The sequence below is a fragment of the Eulemur rufifrons genome, chromosome 1 (genome assembly GCF_041146395.1).
Source record: "Eulemur rufifrons isolate Redbay chromosome 1, OSU_ERuf_1, whole genome shotgun sequence".
Classification (NCBI taxonomy): Eukaryota; Metazoa; Chordata; class Mammalia; order Primates; family Lemuridae; genus Eulemur; species Eulemur rufifrons.
In genome coordinates, this window is record NC_090983.1 from 66,342,655 (window position 1) to 66,361,961 (window position 19,307).

The 19,307-nt window shown below is 37.1% G+C and overlaps 1 protein-coding gene across 1 annotated transcript in view; it reads left to right on the plus strand.

Annotated features, from left to right (window-relative positions):
- The window catches only part of CCDC148 (coiled-coil domain containing 148), a 222,059-nt gene that overhangs the window by 164,947 nt on the left and 37,805 nt on the right, over positions 1–19,307 (plus strand). Inside the window, exon 11 of the mRNA XM_069472384.1 lies at positions 3,574–3,692. Coding sequence (XP_069328485.1) covers positions 3,574–3,692 — 119 coding nt within the window. The remainder of the gene's footprint in view (positions 1–3,573; positions 3,693–19,307) is intronic.

Below are 19,307 nucleotides of genomic sequence, written 5' to 3' on the forward strand. Positions count from 1 at the left end.
CAGTAGTGTTTTAATACTACAGATAAGGATTAATAGAATCAAATACACAGAGACATCAAGTAAAATAAGGATAGAAAAGGATATTTGGTTTGATTCTTTGGAAGTCACTGGTGAGAACAGTGAATTTGGAGTGGAAGGCAGAGGTAGAAATACCCTGAGTGAGGAGTAAAATAGGAGATGCAAAGATGGAGAAAATAAGTATTCTAAGATGCTTGGCTAAAAAGGAACAATGAAGGGTGTGGAGCTATAGTCTTGGGGTTCTAAAGAAAGTATCTACGACAGTTTTTTATCAGAGAGATTTGTGTTTAATTCCATCAGAAGAAAAGGAACTATAAAGACCAAGAGGTTAAACAAGGGGGAAAGGGGGTAGATACAGAGTAAGGTTATGGAGAAGGTGGAATTGGGAACCGGATCTGCAGCTCAGGTGAGGGATTAGCCTCAAACAGAAGGAAGGACACCTCTTCCTCTGATGGGCAGCACAAAAAGAAAGGTACCTTTTAGAGCTCCTATTCCCTCTGATGAAAGTGAGGAAGTAGAGGCAGGTGTGGAGCTGAAAATAGTAAACAGGTTTTGGAACACCACTATGAGAAATTGAGAGACGCTGACCAGGAATTCATAAAAGAAATGCTGATCATCACTGAAGAGTCCATTGAAATAAAAAAGCTTGGTATCAGTTCCTACAATTGTGTCGTCAATCAAATGGTTATTAAGTAAATGCTATGTTCTGGGACACTTTAGTTGAATAAATCACAATTTCTGCAGCCTAGTGGGAGAGAAGAAAAGTGTACTAATTAGCAAAGCTTTGTGATGAGGGCTATGCCAGGGGAATAATATTATACGGCCAGAGCCCAGAGAATAATGGGAAGGGGGAGGGGCTGGTTCTGGTCACAGAGTCTATTGCTATAATTCAAGATTTCAGAACTGGAACTGTTTTCAATGATAATAGACTCCTGGAGGAGGAGGTGGCTCCTAGAATGGAGGAAGTCATGGAATTGGGAGAATAACAGGCTGAAAGGGCATTCAAATGCTGAAATTGGCTAGGAAGGTGGAAGCAGCTATGTTGGAGAAGGCTGTGATTTTGGATAACTGAATTCTTGATGTGTATTTTAGAGTGACCTGGAAATGCACACATGCCAGTGATAAGGACAGGTAGGGAGCGATATATCCAGATAGTGGAAACATCAAAAGGAGAAAGAATTGCACCTGAAAAGGATATGATAGTGGTCTGAAAGTCGTAGTTAACAACGAGGAACATGCCCAACCATTCCCCAGTCCCATGGCACACATGGGGCATCAGAATATGAGCATCCTTCACTCAAGAAAATTTCAGTGAAAATAAGGAAGTAGTGTTCTGAAGGTTGAAGATGCAGGGGATTTTATGTCCAATGAGGTTCCAGAGGGCCCAGCAGAAAGTGCTAGGAGGGAGCAAAGGAGTGAATCATGAGAAGTTGAGAGAGAGAGAACACGCTATAGCAGTGGCTGAGGGTACCAGAGAGTCAAAGATGGAAATAATTGGTCTGGAGATTCCAAAAAGCTCCAGGTGTTACATACTTCTAGGGCCTGCACAAGACAGTGCAACAAGTGGGGTCAGAGATCTGAGGATACCAGCAACTTGGAGGCTCTCTGCTTGTGATCAAGGGATTATCTGCAAAAAGGCCACTGATTTCCCACCAAGGCCAATGCTGGGAGTAAGCAAATATTGTTAGTCTGTTGGAACCCAGAGAAAAATGTTCTTTAATTTAATATCTGTTCTTTTTTAAAATTTAGTTTTGAAGTAGCTTTATTTTTTCTGATTATGAAAGAAATACATATTCATTGCAAAAATAAGGTGATGTAGAAAACTATAAAGACTAAAATGAAGATTGTTTATAATCCCCAGACGGAGATGATATAATCATTGCTAACATTTCCATATCTGGTGTTTTTTTGTTTTTTTTTTTAATCTTTTTTGTTTTGTTTTTTTTTTGAGACAGAGTCTCGCTTTGTTGCCCAGGCTAGAGTGAGTGCCGTGGCATCAGCCTAGCTCACAGCAACCTCAAACTCCTGGGCTTAAGTGATCCTACTGCCTCAGCCTCCCGAGTAGCTGGGACTACAGGCATGTGCCACCATGCCCGGCTAATTTTTTCTATATATATGTTTTAGTTGGCCAGATAATTTCTTTCTATTTTTAGTAGAGACGGGGATCTCGTTCTTGCTCAGGCTGGTCTCGAACTCCTGACCTTGAGAGATCCACCCGCCTCGGCCTCCCAGAGTGCTAGGATTACAGGCGTGAGCCACCGCGCCTGGCCCATATCTGGTGTTAAAAGAATTCCCTGGCAGTTATCATTTAGGACTCCAGAATATTCCTTGTCAGTCAGTTTCCTTTCTCTCCTGCTCCTACCCTCTCTCTCACTCTCCATCTTTGGTGCTGGTGCCTTCTAGCTTCATCTCTGTTCTCCCCAAATTCAAATCTTGGTCAACTCTGGATTGGATATCACTGTAAATTGAGCTCCTCCAGTTATTTATTAAGCATTGAGCAGATGTTGCTATTGTGGCTGCAGAGTTGCTATGGCTGTGGCCATGGTGCTTGGGCTGCTTCTTCTGGTTCTCCCAGGAATCAGAGACCATGTTGCTCGGGCAAGTCAGGAAACCACTTGGCTTTTCATTTCCACCACTCTCAGAAGAGGAACTGCCACGTTGGGGGTGAGGCTAGCCAGCATCTACAACAGACCCTCTGCTGCCAGTTACTCACTAGTGCTCATCACTGAAGTACTCTGTTTTTCACCAGAAAGATCCAGTCTCTTGACCCAAACACAACATGGCAGGCTAAAGTGGTAGAATGGGCCTCTGTCAAACATTAACTTCAATTGTCTCATCACATTGGGAAATTCTAGATAATGGTTTCAGCCCCCTGAAAGTAGCACATGTGTACTTCTGGTTTTCTCATTCTGCTTCCATTTCCAGAAAAGGGAAGTAAAGCAGGCCTAGTAAGAACAATGCTTTCACCTTTTTGCACTTGAAATGCTTGACCTTTATTTTACCACATAAGTCAGAACTACTATATACCACAACTCTGCTCATTTACTCTTTTCCTCCTTCCTCCCACCTATCTCCTGCCACTTTCCCAGAAACATAAAGCTTTCAACATCCTGCTGTCCATTAGCATAAATAAACTCATGCTTTTAAAGTAAAAATAGTTTTAATGCTATATTTATTAAGGACCGCATTACTCTAAGAGGATAAAAATATACTTGAGTAACAGGTAGATCATATACTTCAGAGACGATAACATGCTTTTATTGTGGCTCCCTGAAAGTCAATTATTTTAGCCATAGATTAAAATCTTAGGTCTCAGCACAAGTTATACTTCCACTTCAGGAATTGTTAAACCATGCAATTTCTCAGGACATGCAGCTTCGTGTTTTAATTTGTTTTTCTGTTGCCAATACATTATATGCATATCTAAGAAACAAAAAAGATGAAGTTCCATTTAAATTCAATCTTTGTCATATGAACCAATGGATAATGTTATAGCCTTCTCCCTCATTTTTACATATCTGTTAATTTAAATTTTATGTAACATTTATACAATAGATAAGAAAATACTGGGCTAAGAAAGAACAGAAGTGGCAAGAAATGGAAATGAGAGATCTTCAGCGTCTAGAAGAACTGAAGAAATTAATGGCTGAACAGTCGGTAAAAGACAGAGAAAGGTAAAAGAAAATTTTAAATTGTGTGGTAATGGAGGTGGTGAATGGAGTCTTTGGTAATGTGTCAAGATAAATAATATCGGACTGAGCATTTTTCTACACTTAATGTATTCTTTTAATGTTTATATTCACAAATGGATAAAATGATATCTATAATGTATTTTAAACTCTCATATTCACACATGAACCTCTAGTTTTCCATTTTGTTCCTTAGATAGCTCCCTAGTTAAATCCCTCAGAGGATTTTATAGTATGTAATTACCCACTGTGTGCGTGAAATGATACTGGCTGCTGCTGTGACTTTATATTTTGACCCAGAAGGGGGAAACCATTATTCCAATAAGAAGAGAGGCCCATTTACTGTGACCAAGGCTGGGAAAGACAATACACAATTATACAGTGCTGTGTGGTGTTCATTATAATATACTTATGATATACCCCATATGTGGAAAAATCCTGAATTTCCTAGAATTATGTAATTTTAGAGCTGAAAGGAACATTTGAGGTCAAGCAGCCCCGTCTCCTCATTTTTTGTATGAGTATACTAAGAGATTAAAATTATTTTTCCAAAGTTGCAGTATCCATTAGGGGTAATCAGGAAACAACAACACAGCAACATGGTTTGGGAGACAACCATTTTATATAACAAGGTTCACTTGTGCGTAGGAAGCTTCCTTTGAGACCCATATGACAGTTATTTCAAACTCCATCACCAAGGCCATGGAGTGAATCTGGAGTTCCAGACAGATGCTACACATTCCTAAGGATTTTCTGGGTGAAATTTGGATTATTTTTCAGGTAGCTCAGGCCAGGGGTCTAAAACAAGGATTTAGACAAAACTCCCAAACAGCTAAATAGTTATGCTAAATGGAAAGGCAAAGGCAGTGGCCAAAAGGCTGATTAGGTAGTCTATACCTATCCCAGCAAAACAAAAGAGAGCCACAGGATTTAAAAGGAATGGGAAAACCAGAACAAATGTGTAGTCCCTGCATTACAAGACATGCTTTCAATAAAAGCACACCTGGCAGCCAGGGAGCTTCCTTGCTTACAGAGTCATTTCAGTCTTTTGCTTCCTTTCCCAATAATTATCAAGATTAGCTGACTCAGAACTTCAGTTGAAAAAGAAAAAAAAAAGAAAAAGAAAATCAGATTAATCTGCATTACATAGCAGGAGAAAAATAGGCATATTACAAGATAGCAAAAAGAGTACAAAGGACTGGAAGCTAGGAAACCAAGTTTAGTCTTAACTCTTCTTTAAATAGACCTTGGGAAAGTCTGTCATTTAACCTCCACGAGGCTCTATTTTATCCTCTGTAAAATTGAAAGGGATAACTTCCAAGGGCTGAGTTGATCAACTTTTAAGGGTCTGTGATCTATATGTTCAACTCGTGTGTTGAAGTGCTGTAGATTCAGATAATTATGGATCCAATGTGTGTATGCCCATGTGAAATCAGTGAAGAAGGCCTTTAAAATATCAGGATATATAAGAGAAATAATTCTCAGAAAATTTTTGATGATATTTGTAGATAGAAGCATTTAGGGAGATGGAGTTCAACTTGTAAAAATTACTGGTAACTTTTGCTTTTGATAGTAACCAGAAGTTGTGTTCTTTTGTAACTATATGGTGCTAAGAAATTTGGTTGATTGATTAAAATGTTTTCTGTACTACTGAAATACAATTCACAAACTTTGCATTTGATATGTTAACTGTAGGCATGGTTTTTTTGTGTTAGAATAAGAAGGCTTAAAACAATTTCCAGATTTGTCTTCACGAACACACATAACCCTGATGGTTTGAAAAGTTCTGTCGTTTACTTCCTTTTTTCTTTTTTTAAATTCTAAGATTATGTTTCTTAAAAACAATACTTCTAAATAAACTGATATATTAGGTTGAGCCATATGAAAATTCTATTTTTGTAGGTCAAAACTAATTGAGTATTTGCAATTTCATGTGGCTAAACATTATAAAAAGATATAGCGATTTATTTTTTCTTTTTCTTTCAAAGTATTGTGAGCGTACACATGTTTTTGGTTACATGAATTGCTTTTGTAATGCTTGAGTCAGGGTTAAAAGTGTGCCTGTCACCCAGATAGTGTTCACTGTATGAGTAGGTTTTTGCCCATCCCCTCTACTCTCCTCAACCCCTGTGTGATTTCCTTTGAGATTTACTTCCCCCTATGCATATATAGGCGTATCAGTTAGTTCCAATATAATAGTGAATACATGTGGTGTTTGTTTTTCCATTCTTGAGATAATGGTCTCCAGTTCCATCCAAATTATTACAAAAGGCATTAAGTTGTCCTTCTTCGTGGCTGAGTAGTATTCCATGGTATACATATACTACATTTTGTTAATCCACTCATGAATTGATGGGCTCCTGGGTTGATTCCACATCTTTGCAATTGTGAATTGTGCTGCAACAAACATTCGAATACAGGTGTCTCTTTGATAAAATGACTTCTTTTCCTTTGGGTAAATACCCAGTAGTGGGATTGCTGGATCAAATGGTAGGTTGACATTTAGTTCTTTGAGAAGTCTCCATACTGTTTTCCATAGAGGTTGTACTAATTTGCAGCTACACCAACAGTGTATAAGCATTCTTTTCTCTCTGTATCTATGCCAGCATGTATTGTTTTTGGACTTTTTAATAAAAGCTATTCTAAGAGGGGTAAGGTGATATTTCATTGTGGTTTTGATCTGCATTTCCATGATGATTAGTGACATTGAGCATTTTTTTCATATGTTTATTGGCCATTTGTCTATCTTCTTTTGAGAAGCTTCTGTTCATGTTTTTTGCCAACTTTTTAGTGGGGTTCTTTGATTTTTTTTCTTGCTGATTTGCTTGAGTTCTTTGTAGATTCTGATTATTAGCCCTTTATCAGATGTATAGCTTATGAATATTTTCTCCCATTCTGTAGATTGTCTATTTGCTCTCTTAATTATTTCCTTGGCTGCGTAGAAGCTTTTAAATTTAATCAAATCCAATTTATTTATTTATTTTTGTTGTTGCTGTGATTGCCATTGGGATCTTCTTCATAAATTCTTTGTATAGGCCGATATCTAGAAGATATTTTCCCATATTTTCTTCTAGAATTCTTATGTTTTCATGCCTTACATTTAATTCCTTTATCCATATTGAATTTTTTTATGAGTGGTGAGAGATATGGGTCCTGTTTCATTCTTCTGCATGTGGTTATCTAATTTCTCCAGCTCCATTTATTGAATAGGTATTCTTTTCCCCAGTGTATATTGTTGTCTGCTTTCCAAAGATCGATTGGCTATATAGGGACTGTTTTATATCTGGGTTTTCTGTTCTGCTCCGTTGGTCTATGTCTCTATTTTTGTGCCAGTACCATGCTGTTTTGGTTACTATAACCTCATAGTATAGTTTGAAGTCTGTTAATGTGATACCTCTCAATTTGTTCCTTTTTCTTAAGATTGCTTTGGCTATTTAGGCTCTTTTCTGGTTCCACACAAAGCATAGAATTATTTTTTTCTAGATCTGTGAAATATGCCATTGGTATGTATTTTGATGGGGATTGTATTGAATCTATAAATCACTTTGGGTAGTATGGACATTTTAACAATGTTGATTCTACCAATCCATGAGCATGATATGTTTTTCCACTTGTTTGTATCATCTGCAATTTCTTTCTTCAGTATTTTATAGTTCTCTTTGTAGAGATCTTTCACCTCCTTGGTTAAGTATATTCCTAGGTATTTCATTTTCTTTGTAGAAATTGTGAATGATATTGAGTCTTTGATTGGACTCTCAGCTTGGCAGTTATTGGTATATAGGAATGCTACTGATTTGAATATATTTATTTTGTAACTTGAGACTTTGCTGAATTTATTTATCAATTCCAGAAGTCTCTTCGTGGAATCTTTGGGGTTTTCTAGATATAAGATCATATCATCTGTAAAAAGCAATAGTTTGACCTCCTCTTTCCCAATTTGAATACTCTTAATTTGTTTCTCCTACTTGATTGTTCTAGCTAGGACTTCTAGCACTATGTTGAATAGAAGTGGTAACAGTGGGCATCCTTGTCTTGTTCCAGTTCTTAGTGGAACTTAGTGGGAATGCTTTCAATTTATCCCCATTCAGTATGATGTGGGCTGTGGGTTTGGCATATATGGCTTTTATAATTTTGAGATATGTTCCTTCTATGCCTAGTTTGTTGAGGTTTTTTATCTTGAAAGCATGCTGAATTTTGTTAGCATGCTGAGTGCTTTTTCTGCATCTATTTAGATGATCATATGATCTTTGATTTTTCTTCTATTTATGTGGTGAATCACATTTATCGACTTACATATATTGACCCATCCTTGCATCCCTGGGATGAAGCCCACTGGTCATGGTGGAATTTTTTTTTTATATGTTGTTGACTTCGGTTTGCTGGTATTTCAGTGAGGACTTTTGCATCTATATTCAAAGGGAATATTGTTCTGTAATTTTCTTTTTGTTGTTGTTGTCGTGTCCTTTCCCGGCTTTAGTATTGAGGTGATACTGACTTCATAGAATGTGTTGGGGAGGATTCCTTCCTTCTTAATGTTATGGGATAATTTCTGCACAATGGGTACCAACACTTCTTTGTAGAACTGGTAAAATTTGGCTGTGAATACATCTGGTCCAGGGCCTTTTTTGTTGCTATACTTTTTATTACTGCTTCAATCTTGTCCATTATCAGTTTGTTCAGGACTTGTTGTTCTTCCTGATTGAGTGTTGGGAGGTTGTGTGTTTCCAGAAATTTGTCTATTTCCTCTATGCTTTTGAGTTTATGTGCATAGAAATTTTCATAGTATTCACAGATGATATTTTGTATTTCTGTGGTATCATTTGAAATATCTCCTTTTTTCATTTCTAACTGAGCTTATTTGAGTCCTTTCTCTTCTATTCCTGGTTAATTTAGCAAGAGGTCTATCATTTTATTTATCTTTTCAAAGAACCAACTTTTTGTTTCGTTAATCTGTATTATTTTCTTGTTTTTGATATCCTTTAGTTCTGCTATGATCATAGTTATTTCTTTTTTTTCTGCTGGCTTTGGTTTTGTTTGCTATTCCTTTTCTAGTTCCTTGAGATTTGTTGTTAGATTGTTAATTTGTGGTCTTTCTGTCATTTTGACGGAGGCACTTAAGGCTATGAATTTTCCCCTTAGGACTGCTTTTGCTGTATCCCATAGATTTTGATAGCTTGTGTTCCCTTTGTCATTCAGCTTGAGGAATCTTTTAATTTCCATCTTAATTTCATCATTGATCTAATAATTGTTCATCAGCAGGTTTTTAGTTTCCAGGACTTTGTGTAGAATTGGGTATTTCTCTCGGAGTTGATTTCTAGTTTTATTCCACTGTGGTCTGAGAAGATACATGGGATGATTTAAATTTTTTTAAATTTGTTGAGCCATGTTTTGTGGCCTACAATATGATCACTCTTGGAGAGTGTTCCATATGCTGATGAGAATGTATATTCAGTAGTTTTGGGGTAAAATGTTCTGTAAATGTCTGTTGGGCCAAATTGTTCTAGAGTCCCATTTAAGTCCAGTGTTTCTTTATTTATTTTCTGCTTGGACGATCTGTTCAGTTCTGTCAGTGGGGTGTTGAAGTCACCAGCAATTATGATGCTGCTGTTTATTGCTCTACTTAGATCTATCAGGGTTTGCTTTATGAATCTGGGTGCTCTTCTGTTAGGTGCATAAATATTTATAATTGTTATGTCTTCTTGTTGAATTGCTCTCTTTACCATTATATAATGACCATTTTTGTCTTTCTTTACTATTGTTCATTTAACACATTAACTGCCATGAGAGTTGTATTTGACTCATGCTAGTTTTGACCCTGGAGCTGAATGAAGCCTATATAAAATCTTACTTGTTGATGTTCTTATTGTTACAATTAATACTGACAATTTAATTCTAAAAATGTGGATTAAATGAATAGAAGTCAATAAATTTCATTTTTCTATTTATGTTTCAAAGTTTTTATTCTATTTTTGTAATAAAACCATGTGGCCCCAAGGAAAAGTTTCTGAGAAACTCTATCCTTTATAGCTGTGTGACTTTTGGGTAAGTTATTTAACTTCTCTGTGCTTCAGTTTTCTCATCTGTACAATGAGCATATAAATAGTATCTACTTTTTAGGATTGTTGCAAGGATCAAATTAAATATTGAATGTAACATACAGACTGCCTGGAACATAGTAAGTATTCATTAAATACAAGTGATTCCTATCAGTTAACTTTTTACAACATGAGATATTCTGTAATGTAATTTTTTCTCAAAATATTCAAGCATTTTAAATATTTTAAATAAAACATGTAATCATTAGGACATTCTAGTTAAAGCAAAAGTGCCCCTTGACCAATACCCACATGCAATCTCTTTTCTAGAAGTCATTATTGTTATCTGCTGTTTAACACATATACACACATACTATCTATATGCATATACATATATATATATATACCAAGTTTAAGAGCAACAACAACAAAAAGCCCAATACATTTAACAACATAATCCCATCATATTAGATCGAGCTGCCATAACAAGATACTATAGACTAGGTGACTTGAAGAACAGAAATTTATTCTTTCACAGTTTTGGAGGCTAGAAGCCCAAGATCAAGGTGCCAGCACGGTCATGTTCTGGTGAGGGCCCTCTTCCTGGCTTGCAGAGAATGGCCTTCTTGCTTTGTCTTCACATGGTAGAGAAAGAGACAAGTTTTCTGATATCTGTTCTTATAAGGGCACTAATCCCATTATGAAAATCATACTTTCAAAGGCTGCATATCCACATGCCATCACATTGGGGGTTAGGGCTTCAATGTATGAATTTTGGGGGCATACATTCTGTCCATAGCAATTATTGTATAAAAAAAAGCATTTATGTATGCACAAGTTGCCTGTTTACTATTAATTATTACTGATATGCTGCTAGCATATAAGGTCTTTGTGCCAGTTAGAAAAAGGTGCCCCCTTCTGGTGGCAGAGTACATAGAGTTCCTACTGCAAGTGGACAAATTAGGAAAAGTCTCCTCTTGTGAACCATGGCACACAGCTTGACAAGCAGAGGCAAAGCTGGATATCATACCCCATTTGTACCCCAAATCAAGCATCATTTTTGTAAATCACAAACTTTAAAATGTTACATGGTATCCCCACAAATAGACATACCTAATTCTTTGAAAATATTATATATTATTCATGTTTCTTCTCAAATTTAGCTCTGTAGCCATCTGGAACTTATTTTCATGAATGATATGAGCTAAATTTTTCTAAATTGATAGCCAACTATCTCAGCACCAATTATTTATTTAATGATTCATCCTTACCCACTGATTTAAAATGTCATCTTTATTATATATATATTTCTAATTATACTTTTATATCATGTGTGCTCTTGATTAGATTAAATAAAAACTGATCTATATTTATATTTCTACATCAATACTAATCTGTTTTAATTATTCTGTTTTGCTATCTAGTAGAACAAGTGTTCATTGTTCTTTTCAAAAATATCTTAGCTATTCTTATGTCAAATTTCACTTAAAAATTCTGTTGATTTTTTTTTTAATTGAAATTTTGTTGAGGAGAGCTGACATATACAAAATTTAATCTCCAACCTAGGAACATGCCTCCAGAATAGCTCTCCAGTTCTTCTCTTAGTTCCTTTAGAAAATTTTATGGTTTTTTTCTGGTGAAATTATTTTGGAATAGATAGAAATTGGTGACTAAGAAGCCAATTATAAGTTTCCTTTAGTAACCTCTGTGAGAAAAGTATCTGAACTAAGGAAATGGCAGTGGAACGAAAGCTGACAGGTGTTTATGAAGTATTTAAACTAGTTAGATTTGGTGACTCATGTATTGGGGAGGGAGACTGCGGGAAGACAAAGAAAGAAGCATGACCCCAAATATTATTGACCTTTTTCTGGACTCTTGGGTTGAAAGTTTTAGTTACTTTTTTTCAATCTCTTTTATTTTTGAATAAATTCATTGGGTGTAATTATTTTTCCTGTATGTCTTTGGCCACATTCTATAAGGTCTGAAATATTGTGTCTTATTACCTAATTTCTAGTAGTTTTCATTTCATTTTTGATGTCCTAACAATAAATTGGTGGGTATTGGGGTACTTGCCAAAGGTAAGTTTTCAGTTTCACTGATTGTCTAGCTGTGGGCTTCAAACTAATGGGCAAACTAGAAAGTAATGTGAAATGTGTAAAAGTTAATATGATAATCAAAATATAAGAGTATTAAGTGGAAGATGTTCTTAATTTTTTGGGTAACAGAAATAGCAATCTTCAAAATAGCTATAAGAACATACATTTCTCTTTTATTTTTTAACCATAGTGTTTACTCCTGGTACTGAATTTCTCTAATTCTGTACTCCAGGTCCTTTTCTAGCCATCCCAGCCCCTTGCCATTTTGCCCTCCTGATAGCTTTCCCCAAAATCTTTCCCAGAGTCTTCTTTTCCCATGCACAGCTGGAAGCTAAACTCTCTTCTTTTGCATGCAATGGTTTTTTCTTTCTTTTCAGTAGGGCTCTGACTGCACTTCCTAACTAACCTTGTTAATTTTAATGCTACAGTCCTGGTCACAGCAGTGTATAGCTCTGTACGGCTTTCGTGGTTCTTTGAGGTTGGTGAGGTTTTGGGGGCTTTTTGTTTGTTTGTTTTTTGTTTGGTTGATTTTTTAGGCAATTTAAAATATTTACCCTGTTTCCAAAGACTTCTTTTACTGGGTAGTCTTTATGTTGGGTAGTGAAAGAGTCTACCTACAGGGAGATAGAAAGCCAGGCTATGTAATGGTCAGATCTCATTTGTTGTATTTCTTTAGCATCATTGCTTATTACCACTGAATGCTGCAGAGTAAAGAAGCAGAAATTGGGCTATTCTTCCACACATAGGGGCCTCTCCCTCCTTGTCATTATGACATTTTGTGAATTCTTGTTAAAATGTTCAATCTCTAACTTTTCGAAAGTTCGGCTCTCTTGTAGTTAACATACACTCTTCTTTCTCTGTATGTGCCAATTATTGTTTTTATAAGAATAAATCGTGGCCTTTCATTTACTTATCTTCGCTGTTGTTTCTTGTGATTTAATAGCCTGCCTTTCTCATTTTACCTCCTTTGTGATAATTTTTATGTATTAACTTTTTTTAACAACATACTTTAGAAAGTAATTTTAAAGACTTCTAAAAGCAGATTTACTTAGCCAAGTAGTTTCTCCAGATATCATTTCATAGCTGGAAAACTGGAGCTGGGTACAACCAACAAACGGATGATAAGGATTCTAAAAATTTCACCACACGATGCTAATGTGACACTAGAGCAGTTGTTCTTCTAGTCTTTGCTACATTAGAATCACCTGGGAGCTTTTGAAAGTCCCAATGCCCAAGCCAGACCCCAGACCAAATATATTAGTTCTCTGCGGTGGGATTCTGACCCCAGAATTTTTGAAAATCCTCAGGGGATTTTCAAGTGCAGCAAAGCTTGAGAATCATTGTACTAGAAATTCTCTCCACACTTTCTAATGTATGGGCCCCAAATCCCCTATTGGGTTGTCAATGGAAAAGAAGCCAAACTCTGTAAAATAATTTTAAAGAGATTTATTATGAGCCAAATTTGAGGAGCATGACCCAGAGCAATGCCCAAGAAGCCTTGAGCAAGTGGACTCGCTGTGGCTGGGTTACAGTTTGGTTTTATATATTTCAGGGAGACAGGGATTACAGGTAAAGTCATAAGTCAATATGTGGAAGGCATACATTGGTTTGGCCCTAAAAGGTGGGCCATCTTGAAGTTGGGGGGAAGGGGAGGGCTTACAGGTTATAGGTGGGTTTAAAGATTCTTTGACTTGTAATTGGTTAAAGACATGAAGCTTTGTCTAAAGGTTTGGAATGTTTTCAAGATAAGGAACTGTCAATCAGAGACAAGTCACCAGACATGTATTTGTTGTATAAATTGAGGACCTGCAGGTTTGTCTTGCATACCCTTAGGCCTGCTAATGGGTTACAAAGGATATCTCCAAGACGGGAGAGGGGCATGATGAGGCATGTCTGACCTCCCTTCTCGTGGTAGGCAATTTAGTTTTAGGAAATCCCCTTGGCCAAGAGGGGGTCCATTCAGACGCTTAAGATTTTACTCTTGAGAAGATCCCACTTTTTATAGACATGCCCATAATTTCTCTTTTCCCAGTGCTATATCGTCACTGAAATGGTTCAGAGAAGTCATGTAGATGAAACTTTATATTCCTGGAGGAGTTTATCAATTCTAGAAATCCTCTTCAAGCAAAAAATCTGCATATTTTTCTCTAAGCACCCAGTTGTATGCGTTTAGTGGAGAAAATATTGCTTTCTATAGTAAAAACACTAGTTTTTAGTAATTTCCCCCCCAAAATAACAGTATTTTTCTGTGCTATAAAATAGTAAACATTTGAAATTTAAGATGTCGATGACCATTTGGGAAGGAAGAGACGAGAGCCAGCTGCCTTCCTAACACTGTATTGCCTTTGCTAATCTAGTGTGTGTTTTGGGGTGCTTGCCAGCATCAGGGAATTGACAGTTATTGCATTTTCTAAGTGGCAAAACCAGATGTTTCTCTCTATTTTCCATGTCGTTTCTTAACAATGTGCAAATTTCAGCATGTTGTATTGGAAGGACATTTAATGTGGGTTCACAGTCTAATGTTTGAGAGTTTTAAAGAATATGTTTAGTAAAGCAACTTAATCAGAAATTTCATAAACATTTGTTATATTTTTGCTTCTCAGCATGAGATTTCTCAAAATTAGTGGGAATGCTCTTGTTCATTAAATCTCTGTCAACTAAATCCCCATTCCAAGTAGATGTGCCAAATGATGCAAACCAAAGATCACTGTGGGCCATGAAACAAATATAGTTCTTAGTAGGACTGTCTGTTTTGTCTTTTATATGTATATTAGAAATGCTTTGCAAATTAGCATTAATTTAGAAGACTGAAAGGGATCTCATTGGTGGCCAACATGCTGTCTTCCAGCTCATTGAGGTAATTTTGTCTAACATAATAATAATAATAACACTTATAACCTGCTCATCATTATAACATAACTGTGGTGTGTATGTGTTTGGATATGATTGTAGTAGCTCTTGAATGGAGCTTAGCTGAGCAAGCAGATTGACAGAGGAATGTTAAGAAATTTATGGACAAAGCAATGTATAGCCATTTTGATGTGAAAATGAATAAGCAAGCTTGTGCCAGTGGGCAGACGGAGCACCAGCTGGGTAGAGGCGACACAGCTGAGGGTCATTCCAGAGGTCTTGGATGATGATTTAGCTCCTGATGTATGCAAGTTGGCTGCACATCTATGGTCCCTTTCAAACATGGGCAATTGAAGCATGCCTTTTGTTTAGTAGTTTGGTCTGCTTTTACTTTACTGTTTACAACTTTGATTTTTTTATTTTAGAAATCTTGGCTTATTTAAAAAGCTACTGTTTTTTTGCTGTATGTTAAATTGATCTGTCTGTTGCAGTTGCTTGTTCAGGTCATAAAATGGACTGTCAGCCGGTATGTGTTTGGTAGAGGCCAGACAATATTCAGAAACCCTTTAGAGGGTATTTTTATATAAAATGAAAATTATTGTACACCTTCAGTGCTCACCATTATTTTTCTTTCGTATGTATATGTCAAAGTGACCTCTAGTTGCTATGGTCTTTTTGAGAATCAATTATCTCAAATTCTCTTCTCCAGTAACACAGAGTTTTATTTTGGTCCATAATTCGTGCTACAGATATTTGAAAGTTTCTCTTTGAGCATTAGGTTGTTTTGAAACTACATTTCCTTGCTCCCATTCAACATTTACACCTGTATGTAGAGGTAACTGATTTACTGGGCTTCCTAAGCAGCAAAGGGACGCTGTGTCCTCCGGCGCCTCACAGGGTATTTGTGAGTTAAGGGGAGGCAACCATCATATATTTTATTGATGTCTTTATCACTAACTTCTTAGCCAGGAGTTTTACTAAGCACTTTTAGGTAATGAAATACTGATCTTTTAGACATAAACTTTATAAGGATTTTACAAAGCTGCAGGGCTAGGTAGGTAGAACCTAGCATGTAGTATAAAGCCATGGATTGGGAGAAATGTAATAGCAGTTTTTACAAAATGCCACTGCTGTGACAGCTACAATAGAACTTCAAGCATTTGGTGTTTATCTTTTGTTTGGACCTACCCCTGAAAGAGAAAAAATATACATATATGTAAAATATATACACACACACATACATACATATAGCTATCAGGTGATATTAAATAAGAATTAAAAAGTTAGTGAAGGGAACCTGTTTAGAAGATGTTTATTTTCTTTATATATTTTAATGTGAGTTTTATATTATCACATAATTATAAGATGTGAGGAATCTTAGAAAGCACCTAGTTTTCAAACAATAGAAATTATTTCTAGAGGAGGCCGGGCTTGTGGGGCGCCTGGAGTGAGGGTTCTGGATCCTGGCCGCGAGATGAGGAACCTGGGGCCATGAGAGGTGAAAGGATAAGTTACCCAAGTGACACCACTAATTAAATAGCAGAGCTGGGATTAGAACTCAGGTTTCCTGCCTCCCAAGATTATTAAAATGAGTCTTCGGAAGCAAACCCCTAGTGACTTCTTAAAGCAAATCACTGGACAGCCAGTTGTGGTAAAATTAAATTCTGGAGTGGATTATCGAGGGGTCCTGGCTTGCCTGGATGGCTACATGAATATAGCCCTGGAGCAGATAGAAGAATATGTAAATGGACAACTGAAAAATAAGTATGGGGATGCATTTATCCAAGGAAACAATGTTTTGTACGTAAGCACACAGAAGAGGAGGATGTGAAGACACCAAGAGAGCAATACTTTTCATAGTTGGATATATTTTTTATGAATTTTTTTTCTATTTTTTGATTCTTTCATGATATAATTTGTCCTGTTTTTATAATAATTGGCAATTTTCATTGACTGATGAATAAGATATGTGTATAAAATTGTGGATTTAATTGTGAAGTGTTCTTTCATATAAGTTTCAGTCATTTTCTTTTACCTTTATATCAGTGTACAGAATGCTAAAAGAATAAAAAGTAAAAAGACAAAAAAAAAAAAAAGGAAATTATTTCTAGTTAAATTTTTCAGTAAAAAGATTTTATTGAAAGATATTTGAGTAGCTCACAGAATCATCAGTGAGACTGCAGACCCAAACTTAGAAAACGATTGGGAATAATGGAGGCTGAGGACATAGGAAAGGGTCAGGATTGGAACGCAGCTCCCTTCACAGAGTTATCCCAGCAAGTCCAACCACTGACAGCAAGATGCCATGGCTGGCCCCCTCCTCTGCTGTCTTGCTACTCTGGGCATCTCTGCTGGCAGAGCTGCCTTGGATCACATTCCTGCTTAACGGATTCTCCACAGGCCCTGCTTCCTTTCATCACTGGCCTCCTAGTAAAGCATCTGATGGGCTGAGCTCAGGTCACATGCATGTGCTGTAGCTGTAAGGGAGGCTAGGAGAGCCAGCATCGAGCACCAGGTAATAGTGGGGATTTCTTCAAGAAGAAGGGAGCTAAGAAGCTGAGAAAAAAGAAATAAAAAGCAAGAGAATGCCTCCTACAGTCCACAACTTTAGTTGGAAAAATCAACGTATACCCTTCTTTCTAAACTTCAACCACCAAAAAATTTCCTCCCACCTAACACTGTGTAATTTTACCTTTTACAACCTAAAACATATTCACTCCATTCGCTAAGGGAATCAACTCAAAGTCTCATTTGTTACAGCCTCCAGCTCCAAATCCACCGTTCTAGGTGATATCTTTTTGTCCTATTGTCCTCTAGTCTTATAATCCACCTCAATATTCCATGACCTATGAACTACATTTTAAGGTTCACATAAAATAGTAAGAAAAAGAGGTAAAGGAGGTAGACGGAAATTTTCTGTTTGTGTGTGTATGGCAGCAGATCAAGGATGAACACCTTCTTTCTGTAAATTGTTTTTGCTTTGGTAAATGGTCAAGATCACAATTCACATTTATAATTTTTCTTCTCTACTATGAATTACATGTGTCCTTTGCAGTCAGCCAGTATCTTGGCTGAGGGAGGGTCTTCACCCAATTGGTTGACTCCTATGTTAATTTCTGAAGAACTTGCTTGTATAGGGTGACATCTACCACTGGGCCTGCAATACTAGAAGGTGTCCTAGGAATTCCTTGGATTGCATCTGCTTCTCCCTACCTCTATTAAACAACAGCAGTCCTATTTCCCTTTGATAGATCAATTGTTCCAGCCAACACTGTAATCCTCTTTTCTGCCTGTTTGCTTAGTGGTATGATAAACCCCAAAAGGCAAACACTTGAGTCAGATTTTAATTCAATGTAACCACTGTTTTTCTCCCGGTGGAAGGCATTAGAAGTTAAAACCAGCAGAGCCTAGAGTCTCAAGGATGGGAAACAGAAATTTTGTAAATGGGTCATTAGGTGTAATTGTGAAAAGTACCATTTCCACTTATTTGTCCACCTATGTATCTATGCTGGCTTTGTGAGAAATAGCACCATATATTGTTCACTATTCAGGGCAAAACCACCTCCTATAAAACAGCACCCAGCCTCACAAAATGATGTCTCCTGGCTCATGCTATATCTGAGTCTTCAATTGGCCGTTCCATTGTTTTATAAGGGCAGTATCCTCTGGGTGATGTAGTGAATCCCCGTGCTTCAGCCCATTGCTTTACTTCTTATGCAGTAAAGGAACTTCCTTAGGAAGAAGCAATGTGCTGTGGGATACTAGAGTGCACAGTTGGCACAAACTTGGAGTATAAGGGAAGAAAATTCAAATTCTTTTTCTGCCTTTCCCATGATAGAAAGGGTATAGTATAGTGTACCTGGCCAACATGGGCTAATTTCTTTGGGGTATTATACCATGTCAAGGGCTCAGAGTGACAGTAGCCAGATTAGCCTTGGTAAGGGCAATCCATGTCATTGAGCAAGGCACAGCTTCTGTCCCCACCACTAGCAGCATTTTATCATGAGCCCATTGAGCAAGTACCAGGTTGCTGGGGAAGAAGCCTGACACACACATGGCAGCTCATCTCTTCCACCTGACTCTTTAAAACCACCTCCATACACTATTCATACACTCTGGGTCAATTCCAACAGATCCCTCCATATAATGTTTCTGACTCTTTTTCTCACAGATTCTCCAATCTTATTCCTTCAATGTCCCTAATCAACTGGCCAAACCACTAGCTACTTCCCACAAAATGTTATGAATCCATCACTTATTCATTTACTCAAAAAATATTTATTGAGTATGTTCCAGTTACAAATCCTTTACTTCAGGTAAAGTGAACATTGAGATAATCCTCTTGAAATTATACCCACATGGAAAATTTCCCTTCACCCCCTTTCAGGGGCAGCTCAGAGCAGCACCATCAATCACAGCAGTCTCCTTCTGTCTAGGGCCAGCATATGTGTAGACACAGCTGTAAAACTGGCTCATTTTTTCCTTCCGGTCAGCTAGTCATTGCCACGCCCTATGGGCCGTGGGTGTAGGATAAGGGAAGGATGTCGGTGTGGCAGAAGTGGCATGCTGGGAGCATTAGTTCCCTGTTTGTGCAAATTACCTGTGTCTTCAGGCCCAGT